This window comes from Gallinula chloropus (genome assembly GCF_964237585.1).
Source record: "Gallinula chloropus genome assembly, chromosome: 10".
In the NCBI taxonomy this organism is placed as follows: domain Eukaryota; kingdom Metazoa; phylum Chordata; class Aves; order Gruiformes; family Rallidae; genus Gallinula; species Gallinula chloropus.
In genome coordinates, this window is record NC_140095.1 from 6,241,444 (window position 1) to 6,263,033 (window position 21,590).

A 21,590-nucleotide genomic window follows, 5' to 3' on the forward strand; every position below is an offset into this window, starting at 1 on the left:
TTCCTTTTTTGAAAAAAAAAAAAATTAAAAATATCCTATTTTTTGATGTAAGATGATATGGGTTTGCTGACTTGGTTAAGCAGCAGTTAACCTCAGTTGGAAGAATCTTAATCACAGATGAAACTTAACTGGGATCAAACTGAAAAAGTGTACTGTTTACACCATTTAGAAACCCTGTAATTTGGTGTCTCCCTCCAGCTGTTGTCGTAGGAAGTTATATATAACTGAAGACAAAGGAGCAGCATCAAAGCTTTTAGAAGTGAGGCTTCTGTATATGCAATTGAACCAGCAGCCTGGTGTACTTTTGTTCATATTTTCTTGAAGAAATGGCATAAATACTGAGGAGCAAATCTACAAAAATTTCATCAACTTTTTTATATAAAAAAAAGTCTCTATTGACCTCAATGAGAACTAGTGACCAAAGCCTCCAATTTGGCTTTTCTTGGCTGCAAAATAGTGCCTGCAGCTGCACCAGTCTCCCAGTCATCTCACGAAAATTTCTGGACTTCTGGAATATCCCCACTTGTGCTACATCCTCCTTAAATGGGAGATGTCCAGCTGTGAAGGGGACTCTTGCAGGCACAATGCCCAAGATGTGGCAATCTCTCCATGTTTTTTAATCCTTCCCTTAAAGCCTGTTTGTCTACAAGATTCTTCAGTAGGAAAACATTTTGCATCTGGTTGTCAAGCAACAGATGCTTACTTTACAAATATGAAAAAGGGTATCTGTGAGTCTGAAAGGCCCCGAGGAAAATTAGCATTCAGATAACACACAATGCAGATCAGAGAGACCACTCAAAATAGCTCTTAAGAGTATATTCCCTGTTTCAGAGGAAACTGTGTCACCAGTGAAACCAGATTAATTTTTTTTGTATAAGAAATACGTGTCACATGCAGCAGCTTTCATAAAGTAGCCATAACAGTTCATTCTCACAAAGTAGAAACATGTTTAATTTTAAAATCTCTTTTATGAACTTTCATGTTACTACCTGAATCCATCTTTATTCGCCTCGGTGAGGTGGCAGGTCCCTCCATTCTGACATGGATTTTGAATGCAAGAATTAATGGGCACGCTGCAGTCTCGACCCTATTTGGGAAAATTCAAAAGAAACAAGGTTAGTAAGACTCTTGTCATCTGAATCAATGCCTCTTGCTTCCTCACCTTAAGTGTGGACCATTTACGAGGCCCGTGGTCTTCAGACCTATCACATCACCTTATGTTCTTTATTGATGGACAGATATATTCATCACTCAAGTAAGAATGGGGGTAAGGCAACTGTTCTGACCAATGCAACTGGTGGGTATCTTGGTACCATTTCAGTTTCAAGATTTTAGTTAACTTTCATTTAACTGTTTTAAGGAAACAGATGGTTTCATTATTACTCTAACACATTTTAATCTCTAATATTAGTTACAATGTAAAGAATTAATCATGACCAAAGGTAGGCAGAAGGCCACACACAGTCACCACAAGACCACATGGAGTCAGCACTCATTCAACTCTACTTACCAAGTGCTCAGTTAAAGACTGCAACAGTACACCATGCTCATTACTACACATCATCAAAACCTAATTAATTTTTATCATGGGAGCCAAGTTTGAATTTCTCTATAGAGCACACTGAATCCTGTTGGAGATATCATCCTTGAATCGGTTCCCTACTTAAAGACTGCCCCAACATACACGTCAGTTCCAATTGAACCTCACCAGCTCTGTTATTGTCTGACATCTTACTGGCTCTTCAAGTCACAGACATATTGCTCTGATCATTATATTCTGATTAGAACAAGATATTTGTAAATTTGGCAAACACGTTGAAGAGTTTGGTCTTGATTTTCAATTGCACAGTAGGGTGAAATAAAGACACCTGAAAGCCTCAACACTCAAGGGACCTGTGCAATCACAAGAAGTTCAAGAGATCTCTGTTCTTCCTACCAAAGATCCCGTTAGCAGTGGCCTTGCGCCAGCTCATCTACTAGAAAGCTGATACATGACTGCAATCAAGAACAGTATCTCAGGAGATAAAATAATTCAGTCAAGGTTGCTGGGGTTTTTTGCTTTGCTTTAAAAAGCATTATTTACTTAATATTTTAGAGAAATAACAATAGTATATAGTTACACATAATTATAGCTGCTTTAGAAGAAGATACTGTAAGTACTAAGAGTCTTTAGTCTGGAGGAAAGCAAACTGATGGGAGTGAGATGATTGAGGTTTATGAAATCATGGAGGTGGTGAAGGCAGAATCTGTCACACACTAAATCCTTCAGTTGCAGAGGGACACTTACTGATGTTAGAAGATGAACTTAATAGAGATAAAATACTTCTTCCAAACTACAAACTTCTGGGGTGTTTTTGCCACAAGAGGTTGTGAAGTTAGATACTACAAAAGCCATTAGACAAATTCATGGACAACAGATGCAAAACAGATATGAAAGACAACAGGCAGACATCAGCATCCCTAGCTGGATGATGGTCGGTTCTTGGAGAACTGGAGGTGAGTGTTGGTCAGGTGTGCTTACTCCTTAAACAGTAATGATTTACTGCTGCCTTGTGAGAGATTAAATGCTGCTGTAAATGTACTACAGACTCATGATGGCATTTCTTGTGTTCTTACTCCAAAGTTGTTTGAAAGGCTTATTTGGCTCTCAACAAGGAAAATGTTCCCTAACTTTTTTTCCCCCAAAGAACTCAGCTGCTCTCTGAAGAAAGACTATGTGGCTCTGTGCACTGTGAGGGAACAGAACTCTTAAGAAATCCACACCAGGTGGGGTTTGATCCATTTGTCTGTGGCTGCCTGTCTGTTTGGGAACTCTCCCTTTGGAGTGAAGAACAAATTTGCCAGTGACATCTCTCTAACCCCTGCTCACCCTTGCCCTCGTCTCACTTAGATCCTGCATTCATTGGAAGGTGATGCCCAGCTCTTGACTGGTGTGCCCATTTCCAGCAGTATATGCCCAGCCTGGAGGCGACAAACCAGCAGGACAGGGCCTGTGCTGGTTCTGACAGCTCAAGCTCCATTCCTCCTTTAAGTACTAAAGAAATAATAGTAACAATCTTAATTTAGCATCTTAATTTGTCTCTGGAGTGCTTATCTAGAAATTGGTGCAGCCTCAATTAAGCCTAATCAAGGCATTAAAAACCAAAACCAGCTTCTAAGTGTTGACTTTTCTGCAGCGCCCATTTGTTCTGATCTGCCCATACATGATACTAGGCTCTCCCATTCACTCATCATTCAGTTCTGCCCTCCAAATACCCCTGAAGGCTTCATTGTTTTGTCAGGTAGGACATACTGCTGTGGTACTGTGAGGAGAAGCCAGACGTGCAGTAATTATACTTTTGTCCAAAACCACAGAGGAACTTTGTTACAGAAAAGAGAGACAAAGCTGTATTTCTTGAGGATCCTCCCCAGCATTCCCCTGGGAGAGGAGAGGCAGCTTTGCATTTTAAAACCTGTGCAAATACAAGGAAACAGGGACATCCTTTTCCTTGCTTGGATCAGAAGAGAAACATTTCCAAAGAACACCAGAAAAACTTGGCCAACCCGCCACCTCCCTGTGAGCTCCTTCCCCGGCACAGCAGTGCGGGCAGCAAACAAGGACCTCTCCCAAGTCCTGGCAGGGAGGGTTTCTGCTTCATCCACGCTGTGTTTGCCAAGCAGCCTGTCTTTCTCCATTTGAAATCCTGAGCCCCCAAATGTCTCGGGGAAGAGCTGGGAAAGTGCCGAGGGAAGCTCCTGCAGGTTTTATTTTGGCACCACGCGGTCCACAGCGCTACACGGACCCGAGCCATGCAGCATCGACGCTGATCCGCTGCCACCCTTCTGCAACACTGCCTGTGTTTGTCCATCTGTGTGTGAATCCTGTGGGCTTACCACGCTATCCCAGTGAAGCTGGAAGATGCCACCTTTTATATTTCCAATCCCACAAGTACTTCTCCAGTGTTCCTGAAGAACCAACTATTTTATAGCTCCTTTGCTCACATCAGTTACTTCTGTTTCATACACACCCTCCACCCTTCCATTGCTAAATATGAAGCCCTCTGCAGCCAAGCAAAGCAGAAACCACAGCATCTGCTTTCCTGAAGGTTTCTGTCACAGTTGAACATTGTGTACAACAGTCCCATCACTTCTACTGTAATTAGATTATTTTGAAAGTTCTTGTAAAAATTTAATAAAGATAAATGTTAAAATGAGAGCAAGGCATTTTCAGTCTCTCTCACTGGCACACAAAATTTGTCATGACTTAGACTCAGCTCTCGTTTCTGCACTGAACATGACTGAGTTATTGGCTTCTTGGGCCCCAGGCACCATGGAAACCGATCAGTATGTGCTGCTGAACCAGACTTAATTACAACGCTAAGTTGCTGTGTGGCTTTAGGAAAATTAGAGTCTCTCTGACTCAGTTTACTCATTTTAATAAAAAGGCAAACAGCACTTACTCTTTCTCTGAGGATTATCTTCTGTGAGCTGACTTTATCAATGGCACATCGAGAGCCCACAAAACAAGTACGATTTCTCTAACACAAAAGACTATGAAAACCAAAGAATTCTGAGAGAAGCTGCAGAAAATATCAGTACTAATAAATCTACAGCAAACCAAGGCCATTTTATTTCTGTACAAGACTGTCACTACCCAGAAGAGCTTAAAGACATTCTAGAAACATCTTTCAAATGAATAATGCAATTCTCTAGTCTCAATTTACAGTAAGACTGTTCTTACTGGAAAAATGGAATTGCTGTCAAGCATCACTAAAATTAATTTACCTGTGAGTTGGGAAAAACTCTTTGAATTACATTCTCTGGAAATAACTATTGTTACAAAGGAGAATATTGTATATTCGCTTCAAGCCTAAAGAGCCTTTTAATGAAGCCTGAACCAGAAAAAGAGGCGCAGACTTTGTGTGAAGGACAGTCAGGAAGACACAACTGTCTCAGCAATTCACAGAAAGAGGATGAAGGTCCCTTTGTGTGCAATATTTTATTTCTAGAGCTTTTTTAAGCTGCAATAAATTTGTGTCTAGTTTACCAGGAAAGCATCAGATCAAAACCACCTTTATATAATTGCTCTCGTTTTCTGCAGGAGAGGAAAGGATTAGGCATTGAAACATAAAATTTCTGCAACCGATCAGAAGCCTTATATGTTCAGAGTCCAGCTGCCTTTTTAAATCTGAACTACCTCACCTGCTCCAGACTTTATTTGAGCTGCTCCAGCTACATATTTCAGTGAATGAGAACAGAAACTATCTGCCATACTTAGAAAGTGTCAGCTCTTCATTTCATACTCAACAGTAATTAAACGTACTGGGCATGAGTGTATATACAAGCTGTCCCTCAGTAAAGCTGTGCCAAATACTCCCCTTTACAAGTACCCAAGACTGGAAAACATTACATCATGACAGTAAAACACCCAAGAACAAGTAGCAAAAACTAATAAAGACCTCATCAGGGAGAACAAAGGATAAAAGGAGGGGGAAAAGCACACTCATTGGCTTAAATGCTGTTTCACCCAATGCAGTGATTAATTTTTTTAAAATTAATTTTCACAAATTATTATTGTCTATAGACTGAGAGCTTCACTCCAGCTTGCATGGCGGAGATTTGCCCCCTGTCCTTCACCTGCTTCTAACAGCAGCAGCACAGATTAGAGGCAGCAGCAGGGAGCTTGCCACAGGCCATCACAAGGCAGAAACCTCCTGGTGTGGAAATCTCTCTGCTGACTGCACAGAAGTGTGATCAGGCCAATGCTGGACACCTGTGGACAGGCAGAAGCCAGCTTTGATGGTCTGTGAGTACGGAGACTTCTTTCCAGCTCTTAGAGCCTTGTTCAATGCCTACAGTGTTTCACTGCATGCTGGAAAAACGAGCTACACAAAAGAAATACCAAAGTTTATTTGGGTTATTAAAAATATACATTGTGTTCATAACAAATTCTATTTAGATGGTATATGCACAGAACAGATGGTAGTGTTCATGTGTTTAGTAAAAATACTAGACAAAGACAAATACAGTTGATAGAGACTTTAAATTAAGAACTAGGGAATTTTTGTAAACAGCTTAATTTTCAAGCTCTAAATACAGCTAAAGCATTTGGGAAATCAGACAAAATTACCAGTTACAAAGACACTCTGTTGCAAACCCAGTCCTTAATGTTCCTAATACTGAAAGTAACGCATCCGCATCCAACTCCCAGCCTCACAAATGTCAGTACACCTGGCTTGTGGTGCCACTTAGGCATTAACTTCCCGGTCAGAAGTTAATAAGCAGTTGTTGCATTAAGGGAAAAGGCTAAGTAGATCTTCCACTTGAGAGAAAATTCACAGGAAGATAAACTGAGTTCTGGAAGTGTGGATTCAGGAATGTTATTCCAACTTACAAGTACCTGCCAGCTTTCAGATTTTAACCTCCTAATGCTGTAAAATTAAGAAAAATTGGCCACTTACAGTCACTATATATAGTTTTTCTCCACTTCCACAGAGCTTGGAAAGTGTTTTATTAAACACATTTTTATGCACAATTCTGATGTACACTGATTACTTGAGTGTTAAAAGAACATCTGGATGTGCCAGTGGGACTTGTTCATACATTCAGACCTGCAGAGGCCTGATAGCAGAGCGAAGGGCTGAATGTGGTGTGTAAACAAGTCCTGATGCTTCAGATAAAAGAATAGATGAGATGGGATGAGAGGAGAGGGGGAAAAATACCCAGAAATAATAGAAGAGACAGACTCTCAGCACAGTAAGAGAATCCAGTTGACGCTCTTAAATGGGTTCTTTACTTGAGTTTTGCTTCTTTCATATCTAGCAAAGGGAGAAATATGACTGAAAGTTTTCCTGAAGTTATGGCATACAGCTTTCCAGTAAGGTACAAACCGATGCTCCAGTCTTTTAGCTGGTGGCATCTTTACCAGCATCTGCTTTCACTATGTGAAACCTTCATCCCTCTGTCATAAATAGTTAAAATTGAAGAGTAAATAGAAATATTCCCAGGGCAGGAGGGGAATGAGATATTTCATGAATGAAGTTTTATCACATAAATCTCAACTCCACTAGAAAATTAGTCTAGGACCTAAGAATGAGATATTCAGCAGCTTCCCTGTAATAAATACATTTAGCAGCCATAAATGCCAAGGAAAAACAAGATTTTTGCACAATTAACCAAGGAAACATGATGCCAGAAATTCAGCCACACAGCCAATACCCTCAGTTCCAAGTTTGGTAGGAAAAACTCTCTCAAGTTACATTCATGATTGTGTATTTCAGGCCTTTCCTGGCAAAGAACCCTAGTATTTGCAATAATGAGATTGTGAAAAAAAAAAGTTTTACATGTACTACAAATCTAAAAGCAAGTTCTGAAAATTAGTATGCTATCTTATGCTAATTGCAGCATGAAGGACCTGATGGACATCTCAGTGATCACTGCAAACACAGCCACTCAGCTTTCTGAAGGGAACACTTATCAAATAATTAGAAAGGCTGCAATCTGAGTGAAGAGCAAAACTAACTTTAAAATATAAATTAATCTAAACTCTTCTGCAGGAAGGGCTAAAAAATACAGTATTGGGAATTACTCTACTGTTATTTTACCAACGGAACCATTTGAAACTGGTTTCCTAACTGATTGCACTAAGATATATGTAGACACATGTATACCTATATAAGGTAGCCTGTAGTTCTTCAGTAGATCCAGGCAACAGTGTTTCCCTGATTATGCTCTTTCTGGCCAGGGATATAATGGCCAAGCCTCAATCTGGAAAAGATGTAGATGACGCTCATTGGCAAGGTCAAACAACTACTAGAGCTGGCAGGGTGTATGTTAGATCCATCTGCTTAGGCATATATACAAATTATTTGGCAAGGCATGGATAATATCACAGTAGCTTTGGATCAGACTGCTTTTAGATTGCCAGGTGGAAGTTGAAAGACTTTGATCATCTGCTGCTCATGAAAAGGCTGTGACTCCTCCTGAATGCAGACCTTGCCGCAGACATCCACACCTCGGATGCCTCCAGCTTTGGGGACACACAGTGGTGAGGAATTAACTTTAATTTCTCTTCTGTCCTCTGTCCCAATAAGGTAATGAAAATGTTCTGAAGGTTGCCATTTACAAGCAAATTTATTTAATAAGTAATTAATTTCATGAATTTCTAATTTTGAAAAAATGTTTTAAAGTAAATTTGAGTCTACCTAAACACTTCTGGTTTCTTTTTTTAGTTCACTGTCATTGTTTTTACAGCTGTGCTTTCATTGATACAGCAATACCACAAAGTTGCCCACTGTTCCCAAGCACCATGAGAAATACTACTTGGTTAATGGCACAGAGGCTAGATTACGAAAAGTAGACACACTGATACTGGTTTTATTGCTGCCTCCCACTCCCACCCCACATTCAGATGATTTAACTCTTTCTGAAAACTTTTTTGTCTGAAGTAAAAATACATATAACACTCATACCCCCCCATGTTCAGCACTGTAGTTATCCTCTATGCCAGTCTAGCTCCATCTGGCATCTGATTAAACAATAATTGGGCATGGCAGCAGCACTTCTTAGTGACTTCCTTGTCCTTGTTAATAAATCACAATTGTCAATTTATAGCAAATTAGGCGAACTCTGCTCTCTTAAGCCTCATTTTATTTAAATCAGAAAGATTTATGATCCTCCAGGGTATAATACACCTTCCATTACCTCCATAGCTAGTAATCAAGAATATGTCTGTCAAAGTCAAAGTGCAAGGTTTCATCATATTATTTTTTAAAATCTCTGGTTCTTCTCCTATGAGAATGAAATTTAATTCTCAGTGGACATCTGAGGTTTATTTTGCAATTATATTAATTACCATGTAAATCCTGATTGTCCTTCTAAACCTCTCCTTACAAAGCACTTTGGGTTTCAATGGGTTTTTGGGCTTTTCATCAATGACAGAAGAGATGTCATTTGTCTACAGCAGAGTCAGTTCCCATGGCACATAGCTGTTCTGAGTCACACAGTGCCAAACTGGATGGGCAGGTGCTCTAGAGCTTCCGGGGTTATCTGATCAGCTGCCTGATGCAGGTCACTCTGGGAATGCTTTTGGAAATAAAGAAGAAAATTAAGGGACACTGACAATAGTTGATTTTGCCCAGGGTTGCCTCTGTAAATAAAATCCAACCCAAAATATTTGATGTAAAGAGTAAAGAAGACATTGAATATTTTATATGGAGTCTCTACTTCAACCAATATTCATGAATGAGAACATTTTGATCACCTTCAAAACACTTAGGGGCCTAGTTATTTTAAAAATACACATTGCAGTGACAAAAAAAAAATTCCCTCTCAGGTTATCAATGCCAGCAGCTCTTTTCTAACATGGATGTGGGTAAGACAGTTATAAAGCCAGGACATTTGTAGAGAAAACACAATTCTTATTAGTAAGAAATAAAAGAAAATACAATTGTTGTTTTTTAAACTTACTGCTCAAGGCAATTAACCTATGCCTAACAAGCTACTGAACACAGCCTGCGTGGAAGAGGAGGAACCACATGCAGGAACCTAATGAAACCTAACATGAGGCTGTGCTTATGTGACTAACAACTTCCCCAAAGCACTCACCAGATTTCTGAGATAAACAGAGCTAAAGATGCTCGAAGAGTCACAGTCCATTTGAAGAAACTTTTGCTGGTGTAATCCTGTCTGCAAAGGATGCAGGCTTTTGGTGTGGAACAGTTCTGTACTCATAAAAGGTCTCACACTGAAATACATGTTATATCAGCAAAAATGACAGCATAATGTGTTTTGGTTGTGGAAGCTGTGTAAAGCTTCCCCTGCAAGGCTGCTTTCAGAGACACCAACAATCCTTTCTGGCCTAACCCAAGACTGTAATTTATAGTGGGTTGCACTGCGACAGGTAACCCAGGCAGGCAGGGATGCTTTCAGAAGCAGATGTGCAAATGAATGTTTCTGACTACTAAAGAAAACAAACATTCCCACTCTGTTGTGCAAGAGCACAACATCTATTTCAGAGGCACTCAGAAGTACCAGGAGGGGACCCCAATGGCCATGGAGCCAAGTGTCTGTGCTGCCCTGGCTCAGCTCTGGTGCCTGTGGCACTGTCAACAATGGAGTGCAGAGAGTGCAGAGAGCTTTGGTACAACTTTATCCTGCACTGTGTGTGCACTTACACCTTCGGAATAATCTACTAATTCTCCAGCTAGTCTGGCTTTGTGTCATCACTGTTAACAGGAGAGAGTTCACTCTCATTTGATAAATAAAGTTTTCTTCTCAGTTTTGCCTGCTTACAGCAACTTCACCAGTTCCATCATCCCCAAAGGAGAGGGGAATATAAGGCAGTTAACCTCCCAGGACAATCTCTGTTCATGTTCTTGGACAACAAAAGAAACCCAAAAGCCATACTGTCAAACACAGTCAATGCCAAGAAAGCCTCAAGGATAACAGATGACAGACAATCACAAGAAAATCTAACAATAAAGATCTTCAGCTGCGACCAACTACTTCAGCTGATTCAATTATGTGGAAATGGTGGGATGCAGAAAATTAAGAGCTGGTTAGAGAACTTTATTAAGCAGAGTTATAGCAACCAGCAATCACCTGAAAGACAGACAAACCACAGAGGGAAAAACAAATATTGTTTAGTGTAATAGCACCAGGCAAACATAAGAACAAGAGCTTGAAATTCAGACTAAGCGCCAACAAAAACTTCTCCTTAACCCTGGGAAAAGAGAGCCTGGAAGTCTGGTCTCTTAAGGCATTTAGAACGAGAGCAGAAAAACAGTAGTAAAAACAAAGTGGGGGGAACAATCCACGCTGACAAAAGAACGAATATGATTGTGTCCACCCGTGGGTATGGCTCACTATTCACCTGAAGTGCTCAGCTATGTCTGACACAGCACTGAACCAACACAGCAAATGCCTGAAGCTGCTCAACATCTGCTCTCTTGCTGGCCAAACAAAAATGGCAACACTTCTTCAGAGGTGACACTACTGTGAAAGCCCTCACTAGGGCATGCCACGAGACATTACCATGCCTTTTACAGGGCTCACGGTGGGTGTATGCATGCCTACCACCTTCAGCCAGCAACTGCGGTGGTAATTCCTCTTTAAGCCTTTCATTTTTATGCTTTCTAAATGTAAATCTCCATTTTCTTTAGACCTGCTATAACAGAAAGGTCAAAAAGAAACAAAAATCTGACTGTTGCATAGTAGGGTTTTACAGAATAAGCATACACGAGAAAATCCCGTGACTTCTGCAGGTTTTCCTGCCCTAGGAGTGCTATATGAAATTATAACCATCTACTGCTGACACTGGTGTTTGCCCTAGAAATCCATACATAAATATAGGTCTACTCATTTTACGTGGCCACCCGTTATTCCTCATCCCTAGGGACTTTCTGCTTTATTATACTAAGACTGGAAAATGCTTCTTCAACATTCATTAATAAGTGTTTTAAGTCTGGTTAAAACAAACATACAAAATAAACCAGCCCAGATGACATAAACACACGCTCCGGGAGAATTTATCACAATGAAAGTTCAAGGCAGAATCAGCTGCACTGATTTCTTCATAGGAAAACTTGGCATTGAGCTTACATTCCCCTGTCTGTCCCCCCGACCCTGACACTGGGAGATGAAGGCGACCAGGACTGACTAACACATGAAGGCAGAGATGTTTGCTCTCCTGTCTCCCATGGATGAGGGCAGGCTGGTTTAAGAGCTTCTTCCCATTTCTCCTCCTATTGCAATTCCAACTCAGGGGCTTATTTGTGCACTGACTGATGCATAAGGGGACTCATGTGCATATGTTAGTGGATCCAAAGAAACAAAAGCATGGAGTTACATTTCCAAGCAGTATTAGCCTAAAAAAACAGGCACACGCTGTCATACAGCTGGCATGCATCAGCAGCCAAGCTTTGCACTCGCTTACATTCATAGAACCCCACCCAAATCAGCATAACTTAGGGAGAAACTGGCCCATAGGACTAAACTTACACTGTCTCGGCCTTGACCTGTAAGAGCTGGCCAGGGTATCAGTACATAAGCAAACACTACCATATCTATGTATTAAGATCAGTTCTGTGTAGAATACTCTTAAAACAGCCATTATTCTAGGACTCTGACGGATGATTCATGTAGCACTACAGAAGTACACCTACATGGCAAAGTGCAAAAAGAGCAAACATCATTTACCTCTGCTCCAAGCCAATGCAAGGTCACGTGCACCACGTGCAGCCCCATGAGCAGCACTGAGTCCGTGCTGAAGGTATGGGGTCTGTACTGACATAACCTGCTTATTAGCCCTGTGCTGAGCAGTCACAGCTTCTGCTCAGCTCCATCTATCCACTCAAGTGCTGGCACATCATTTGTATGTGTACAACATGCGATAGACACAAATCCCACATATCCCAGAGACACTTTGTCCCGAGATTCTCAATTTCTAACCCTGTTTTCAGGGACAAAAACCTGGCGTGGGGGGGCTGGGAGGAGGAAGAGCCAAATTCCTAGCAGAACTTTGGAGCCAGTTTCCTCACTGAATATCATTCTGGCTTCACTATAATGCCTCCCACCACAAGAGTCTGGCTGCAAAGAATACTGTCTCTCCAAAGCCCAAGAGCTTTACCCAGGATTTTTCCAATTGTATCTGTCACTCCGGATGACTGGTGAAATCACTTGAACGCTCAAGATACCGCAGTGCTGCTAGAAACGTCAGGACACTGGCTGAACTCAACAGGGAGGTGAAGAGAGTTAGATAAAATTTACAGAGCAACTCTACCACAGACATGCATCCACATCTGTTGCCTGAAGCATGGGATATGTGCTCTACTGCTTTTACCTACCTTCACTTTCCATTTCAGCTTTTGGTAACAGCAGAATGCAGAGCTGACAAACATCCCACACCCCAACAGCTCAGGCTCCCATCCATCTGAGCAATCACAGGGGCTGAGCTGATGCCTAGGTAGTACGGGTTCTCATATGCCAGGTTGGCAATGGTCTTTCATTTCACATAAAGCACAGATGTATTTTAAGCTCTTTCCTCAATTCTACAAATAACTCTTTTTTTGGTAAAAAAAAGAAAACTCCTTCACTTGTTGTTACCTCAGTTTTAAGGGGAAAAAAAACCATGAAAGACACAAAAATCAGCCAAAAATCCAAAGGGGTGTTCCAGAACACAGCAACGGCAAAGCACACTGAGCACTGGTTTCACTCACCTTAGTTTTTACTACACCTATTCAAGTAAATCCTTTCTCAATGGCTTATTGATCACAAGTTTGATGATTCCCTTGAATTCTAACACCCCTGGACTCGATTTTACAGTATCAATGGGAATACATGCAAGCCACACACTCTGCAGGGTAAATGAATTAGCACGGTACCATTATCTGTTTATCAGCCACCAGCTGCACTCACACACACACTCGCTCTGCAGGTGGCCGGCAGCTTTCAGAGCAGAAGAAAGCTTCATTGCTCCACGTGTAATCATACTTCACAATCTAACCCACACATTATTTAAATCATCTTTCAAAGAATGCTGTGGAGAAGGGGGGTGGAAATCACTGGATAATTACACCTATGCCTGTGTTTAATATGAAAACACAACTTTCATAACATTAGGAGACGTTTCCTGCCAGCGCTGGTGGCACCCTGGAGCTGAAGCTTGTGCAGCCTGCCAGTCGCCATAGGAGGCACTCTCACACCCTCTCCTGCTGCCTTTGGGGCTTCATCCCCAAAGAACCACCAAAAAACCACTGTTTCAACCAGGGTTTATCTATAGCAAACACATTCATCATGCATTTTAAGGAAAGAGCAGCAGCAAAGATAGCTATCAGCACACAGCCTGCCCCATTCCTAAGTGAGCAATCCATATTTCTGTCATCAAACACATTGTCCGGCCCTCTGGCCTCTCAGCTCAGGTGGTCCATGAGTTATCTCACTTTTTAAGTTTACTCAAACCCATCATGGGCAGTGTTATACACTGCTAAGAGCCCCATAAGGTATGCATTCTACAGCAGAAACATTTTTGTGATTCTGAAAAATAGGAGATCGAGTCATCCTTGAGGAGATAGTGAAAGATAACACTATGGGCTTTTGCAACAACAGTTAAGTGGTTGAAATTCCTGACTCCATCAGGTACCAGTGTGGCAGCTGCTAACTTAGGTGGCTTCAGGCTCATTGGCCCACTGTTTTTTTGAGGGCTATATGAGCAGAGGGAGGCCCAGAAAGCTGTCTGTCCCTTTCCAGGGGACACTGTGAAGCCGTCAGCTCATTTGAATGAGGCTATATTTGAAAAGAGGGTGGGTTTTCACTTTATTGATGCACTCTTCCACACAGGATTTTTTCAAAATCTACATCAAACAAGGAAAAACAAATGCTGAGAGGGCAGATTTAGGGCAATTTATCAAGGTCTGGGAAATGGCTTCCAGATGGATAGAGCTGTTTGGTGCTGGCTGGTGAGAAGGAAGCAAGGTATTGTTATTGAATTAGCATGAATCTCTGGTGGAGAACTGCGTGGTAGATAGAGTGCTCCTTTCATATGGTTTGCATTTGGACCTGTCAAATTTCATTTTAATTCAAAAACCTGTGGTAAAGACACGCAGTTCTTTCTTGCTTATTAAATTTCCACCAACTTTTCCTGTACTGTTATCCAGTCAGTATTTTTAAACTCTGCTCTAAGTGCCATGCCCGGGTCTGTTTGCTCTTTGCCATGCCTGGATGACAGCTCGGTGCTTACAAGCACACAGGTGGGTTTAGGTTTTACATTTACATACTGAATGGCACCTGAGAAAGTGTGTGAGAGACGAGAAATGCTGGATGCTCTATGATATGTTTAAATGGAGTCACTTCAAGAGTTTATCAAAACCTTTCTAAATAAAACTATGTATGTTAAGGTCTAACGTACACTAGAAAGTGACTGCTAATATGGCATCTTGGCTTGTATCAGATACAGTGTGGTCAGCAGGTCCAGGGAAGGGACTGTGCCCCTGTACTTGACATTGGTGAGGCCACACATCAAGTACTGGGTTCAGTTATTGGTCCCTGACTGTAAGAAAGACATTGAGGTCCTGGAGCATGTACAGAGAAGGGCAACCAGACCGGGGAAGGGGCTGGTGAGCAAACCTTACAAGGAGTGGCTGAGGGAGTTGGGGGTGTTTATCCTGGAGAAGAGGAGGCTGAGGGGAGACCTTATCACCACCTACAATTACCCAACAGGAGGTTGCAGAGAGGTGGGGGTTGGTCTCTTCACATAAGTGTCAGGTGATAGGATGAGGGGAAATGGCCTCAAAGCTGCACCAGGGCAGGGCCAGATCAGACATTAGGAAAAAATTCTTCACTGAAAGGGTTATCTAGCACTGGAACAAGCTACCCAGGGAGGTTGAATCACCAGTCCTGAATGTATTTACAGACAGGTAGATGAGATGCTCAGGGATATAAGTAAATAGAAGGCATGTATGGTTGGACTCAATCACAAAGGTCTTTTCCAACCTTGTGATTCTGTGATAACTAGAGGATTATTCTTTATCTTTGTTAATAAATCCTCCTTTTGTAAACATGCCTTCTAGAGGTATAAATGCATCTACAGTAGTACACTTGTTAATACAGAAATCCTGTTAAAACCCAAGAAAAAATAAAGGGAAAAAAGCCTGTAACAAACACCTCCTTTGAACTATCTGTATATCTCTTCTAAAAAATGGGACTTACAGGTAAAGATACATCCAAAGATTTATGCATTTTCCTTGAATTTTTCAAATTATCCCACCTGTGACCTAGTCCCATCTGAAGAATTTAACCTAGTTTATGTTAAAATTCAAATTAAATAAATGACTGTTCCATTAACCTGAGGACATAAACTGCCACATTTCCCTCACTGCAAAGCCAAACCAAATTGTAACCCTGTAGTTACTTTTAGATGAATGATTTTTTGACAATATGGTCTTTCAAGATCCTAGAAGAGTTACTGAATGATATGCAAATGGATGGAAGGATTTTGAATGAGAGGAAATTTCCAACAGCTTTTTCAATCAGTTTGGAGAATTGTTACTATTCTTGTGTACCAAGCGTGGGGGCACCGGGGGGAAATAAAATAAATGAACTTTACATCTTCCCTTTTCCCATGTTTCAGAGATCTACTACAACTACTCTGTTACCATCTGGGATGTATCCTAGGCAAACAGGGAAGGGAAATGGTGATATCATCAGAACCAACTAATTCCTAAAATCCTACCAGAAATGTACGACGTGGATACTTGTGCTTACTTCCCACACATACGTCTGCTCTTGCCTGTCTTTTTTCTCCCTATTGTTCTTACGACTCTGTTTTATGAGCATCTGCTTCAACTGACCAAGACTATGTAAGAAATATCCAATGAGGCAAATAAAATCACAGACTACAGGATGCAACCTACTTCTTTGGCCGTAACATCCAATCTCCCCTCAGGCTGCGAACAGATCACATGCCTCATTTATTATTTATGTATAAACCTTAAGCTACTGACTACTGAGCTAGGTTTCCAGCTATATCAACTCTGAAACAAAGTCTTGGAAGCCTTAAGCTCTCATGATGCCTTGTTAACAGTGGGAGTTTATACATCAGTACCGAAGGAACTGCACTTCCCAATGACAGATTTTCCAGTTTTCTAATGCGCTATCAAGACTCGGACACCGTGTGCTTGGAACACTTGGCACCTACAGGACATCACATCTGCAGATGGCTCCATGGACATTAGTGCTCAGAAGGCAGAGACACCTGAGGTAGTGGTTGTGTCTAATCCGTTGTCACCTCTCTGGTAATTAGTCTGTGAGAGATGGATGTAAGCTAGCAAGTATCAACATTCTGTTATTATGCACTAAAGCTGCCCTTAATTCTCATCTCAACTGCCCCCCTTCAGGCCTGGCAGTCTATGAAATGGTTATCTTGTTGCTGGGGAAGGGGGTGTGGGGGGGTGGGATTGGGAGTGGGAAATCAAAAGGAAGATCAATTTCCCTTTTGATATAGGTGTCTACATCACAGAATTGGAGAACGCCCAAGGTTGGAAAGGACCTCTGGTTCAACCACCCTGCTCGAAGTAGGGTCAGCTGGAGCAAGTCTCTCAGGATGATTTGTACAGCCATGGCACAGAGAGAAAGAAATGCCTTTCCTACTGCCAGGATAAAATTTGTAGTGGGCACACTTGAAAGGTTACATGCAACCTGCTTAAGTAAGAAATCTTTTGAGCTTAGCTGCCTGTAAAATTAACTTCTCACGGTACAACAATTAACAAAACAGGAGGGATAGGGAACACTCTGCTGCTTTTCATGTAGTTTGGAGTCGTACCTTGAAGCCAAAAGGGCAAGTGCATTGATAGAACTCCACTGGATCACTGCTGCATGTCCCATTGTTCTTACACGGATTGGAGAGGCAGGGGTTACACTTGGACACAACACTGATATCTACTGGCTCTGCAAAGGCAAAACACAGTGTATTAGTAGAGAAATGGATTACAAAATTAATACTTCCTGTGCTCACACATACATTTTTTCCTAATGCGGTATTCACCCTGCGCTGGCACAGACACACATGCTGTGGGTGCAACTTTACACAACAGCATGGGACTCCCAGGGATTAGAGAGATTTTAAGTATTTAAATCCAGTGCTAGGCAAGTCTCAGTGATGCTTATATTCTCCTGGACGTGCAAAACATTAGCTCTGAAAAAAACATGCTGCTCCAGAGAGTGGGCTTATATATATGGCTTTCAGCAGTTTTTCCTTCTCTCAGTGCTGGAAGTTCTGCGATAGCAGCCCCTGGGGAACTATAACATGACATTTCTATGGCTGGTAACAAGAATGAAAGTGCAGATGCACCAGCAGAAATGAAAAACATGCATAAGAGAGATTTAGTTAAAGGCTTATGGGAATATTTAGGTGCAAAGTGTTCTACCATCCTTAATTTTAACGGAGTTCAAAACTTATTTTCTTCCTGTTCTGCCCAGAAGGATGATTGATTATCAACTTTCAGCTACCTCAGCAAAATGCAACAAAGACAAGTATGCAAAGATGTAAATATATGCAGGTCATTATACATGGCCATATTTAGACAATTTAATAAACCATATTTTTTAGTAGAACTTTTCCAGAGAAGTAGTGATGTTTGTGGTGAGCAGGCAAATTAACACAGACCAAAACAACACTAAAGGCATTTGGGGTACTGAGCCAATCAGTATTTTATTGATGAGATTATACAGAAAGCTAATTTAGAAAGTTATATGTATGGTTAAAGAAATGATTTTGAAGTGGCTAAATTTCAGACATTAGTGTGTTAACAGCTTTTACATGTAAAAAATAAACCCTAACACTTTTAAGAGCCAGAAAGTATTTTATTTCAGTTTTAAGAAAATAGGTTTTAAAAGAACTTAAAATCAGTTTTGTGCTAATCAGAAGTGGGAACAGAGGTTCTGTTACTGCATGATAAATAAGGAGAAGTAAATTGTGAAACAGCCTGAAAGTGAAGAAAAGCAGCTGATACTTGATGCTAGAGAGAAGGTGGAGCTGTAGAAGGTTACTAAAGCTGGGGATGAAAACATCTCTCACAGTCAAGGCTTTGCTTTGGACCATCCTGAATGAGATATAAACCTCTGTTATTAGCTTCGACTGTCTGCACAGCACCACCAGGAGGTGAGAACAGGACAGAAACGGGTACCAAGGAGTCCCAGTGGAAAAGTACCTGCGATGTCAAGGCTACATCCTTATCCCATGCTGACGGTGGCATTATCAGGGCCACTGACTGCACGGTGTACCACACAGTGAGGCAAACACACACAAGAAGTAACAAATCCAAATAAATGAAATAAAAGACTTGTCACCCTCTTCTGTCTTTGTGTTTATCCCTAACTAAATTCCATACATGTTTTTAATTTGGAGTTAGGACAAGAGGAAATAACATCTGAATTTCTGTAACTGGCAGGAGGTAGAATAAGACGTATCTGAGCCACTTTTGTCCTGAAGGTAGAATATATAAAGAATATATGAATGCAGCTCCTCAGAGAGCTCATGAGACAAGCAGCAGTGCTGCTCTTCAAGATTTAGAGGTCAGTAAGCTAGAATTTCCTCTATTATTTATTTATTTCATCACACACACACACACATATATATATATTTTCCATTTATGCCTATGGCATAGATCAAAGCTAATCAGCCTATGAGCTAATAAGAACAGTGTTAGTTCCTAGCAGTTAAGTAGTTCATTAGTTTGCCCTTGTGGATTTGATTTATAAATCCATATAGCAAAATGCCCTCAGCCCAGCGCATTCCTTTCCTCTACTGCATAAGTAGGAGGGCAATTTAATAAAAAGCAGAGCTGAGTTTGCATGACTTGCACATTACATACTGTTATTTTCTTGGCTCTGCTGAGACATAACCTTCTGCTCAGTCACAGACTGAAAACACTGGTTAAACTACCAAATCATGCACTTTTTTTTTTTTTCCAAATCTATCTGCTGTGATGAGATAAAGTGAAATTTGGTAGGCTCTGGAGCATCTTGGCATGTCCTGCCACTTGTCCAGAGCACCAACTGTTGCCAAACAAAGACCAAAAGACCAAAGACCACCTCCAGGTCAATGTTTTTTCCCCTTTTCTATTCAGCTGAAGAGCGCCACGGAGACAGTTGTGATAGTAGAACATCCACCAGCTTTCTAGTGGACCAAAGTATTACTTACATAAAAAATCCATACAGCTCTTTTCAATAGTCTGGATCACAGGTTTTCTTATATCTAAGAGTTGCTTACTTGGGTTTTTTGAGAAAGTGAGTGTAACTATGCATATATCATAGTTTCAGAATGAAGATGTCATCTAGCTTCTCTTTCTGAAGTATTTTTCAGACCCTGTTTAATATCTAACTATGAACATTTTCTCTGTTTCCCTTTGTATGAACAAGTACCTTGTTTGGTGTTTTAGTATTTAGAGTATATTTGTACTTCACCTTTGAGAGACTATTATAGTCTATAGCTCTGATTATAGTCAGAGTTACAATAGTTTTGAGACTGGCATTTCAAAGGAATTAAATTATAACATTACATAACATTATATATTTCAAAGGGTATAAAATTCAGCTCAGGCTTGGGCACTTGTGTTCTAAACTCACCTCAAGACCATCATTTGTTTGTTCAGCAGTTTAATCCCTCTATAAAGTCATGCTGCCAAGCAGTACCGTAAATGTGCATGACACTCTGAGGCACACAAAGCCAGGCTTTATGCCCTCATTTCCATTTCTAAGAGAGGTTACTGACCCATCTTTTCCACTATAAATATAGTTCCATCTTCACCTACTTGCTGGTAACCTAAACTAACCTAAACTTCCAAAAGGTTTTTTTACAATAACAACATTTATTGTAAAGATAACAATAGGTGTCTCCTAACTTATGTTCAGTAGTAAGATACATTATCCACAAACCCCCCTGTGTCCCTTACCATTTGTCTGTGTTCTCTAACGCAGCATACTCCCTTCACTGATTGCTCCTACTTGTTAATAGCTGCACCCCAACCTTCTCTGAATGAACGCACACTGCATTCATTCAGGAAACCCTTTCTATCGTCTACTGTTTCTGATACAGAAGTGATGAGACAGCGTGCAGGTCATCAAATGAAAATGTACTTCTGGTAAATGTTTGTTTCCCAGAAGAATACTCAGTTTTCAAGTGAATGTACACAACAACTAGAGTGTCCTATATTTTTAAAATAACCCTTATTTTACCAAAGTTTTCCGGGGTAGGTAGATGGCCAAAACCAACTTATTCGCTCAAATAAATTCTATCAACATCTAACATATACGCTAACTCACCATTATATAATCTGGTGCAAGCAACAGCAACACCAACTCCTCTGAGGTGTGCTGGTTTCCTTCCAGTGGTGCTGTTAACTGCACTTTGGGGAGGAACACTTGAAAATGCAGCCCGTATGCGATGTGATGGTTCAGAACACAAAAGCCAAACCAATTCCCCCCTACAACCCTGCAATGCATTTTAAAGCCAAACAGCTTCCAAGAGTATAAAAATAAAGCACTATATATGAGGAAAAGCAATGGGATGGAACCAAGAGCCTCTCAGCTTGCTCCTACCTTTGCACTGGAAGTGGTGAGTCGGTGTGGTGAGCAGCAGCCTGTCCACCATGGCATCAGGCCCGCTGCAGCGGGCTATCCCTGGCTCTTTGTACCCTGCCTTCACCCACTCGGAAAGCCAGCGGAGGTTGCAGTCGCAGTGCAGAGGGTTGGTACCTAGAGCCCTGGTGATGCAAAACAGTTAACAGCAGTTATTTTGGCTTGCAGCAATGATAACATCCATGATCCCATTGAGGCACATTTTATTCTACATATATACAGGAATGCTTGACTTAAAAATGTGGGAAAGCTCTTCTGAGTGTCCAGGAAATCTTTTAGATTTATCTCCTTCAGTATTCCCACTCTTTTCCTTTCTTCCCATCATTAGTTAGGGAGGTTGTATAAATACCTAACAACAAATCACTTTTTCAAACAATAAATCACTTTTTTCAAACATTGTTGCTTGAGCACTGTTGCCTCCCCAGGCACATTGCTTCCATCAAATTTATCACATTGCCTTCTTTTATTTAAGTCTTTGG

General features: G+C 41.0%; 1 protein-coding gene across 1 annotated transcript in view; it reads right to left on the minus strand.

The window, feature by feature from the left end:
* Positions 1-21,590, minus strand: part of SLIT3 (slit guidance ligand 3) — a gene marked incomplete at its 5' end in the record, with an annotated part of 502,705 nt that overhangs the window by 54,852 nt on the left and 426,263 nt on the right. Inside the window, 3 exons of the mRNA XM_084268563.1 lie at positions 990-1,087; positions 17,297-17,421; positions 21,073-21,236. Of these exons, the coding sequence (XP_084124689.1) occupies positions 990-1,087; positions 17,297-17,421; positions 21,073-21,236 (387 nt within the window). The remainder of the gene's footprint in view (positions 1-989; positions 1,088-17,296; positions 17,422-21,072; positions 21,237-21,590) is intronic.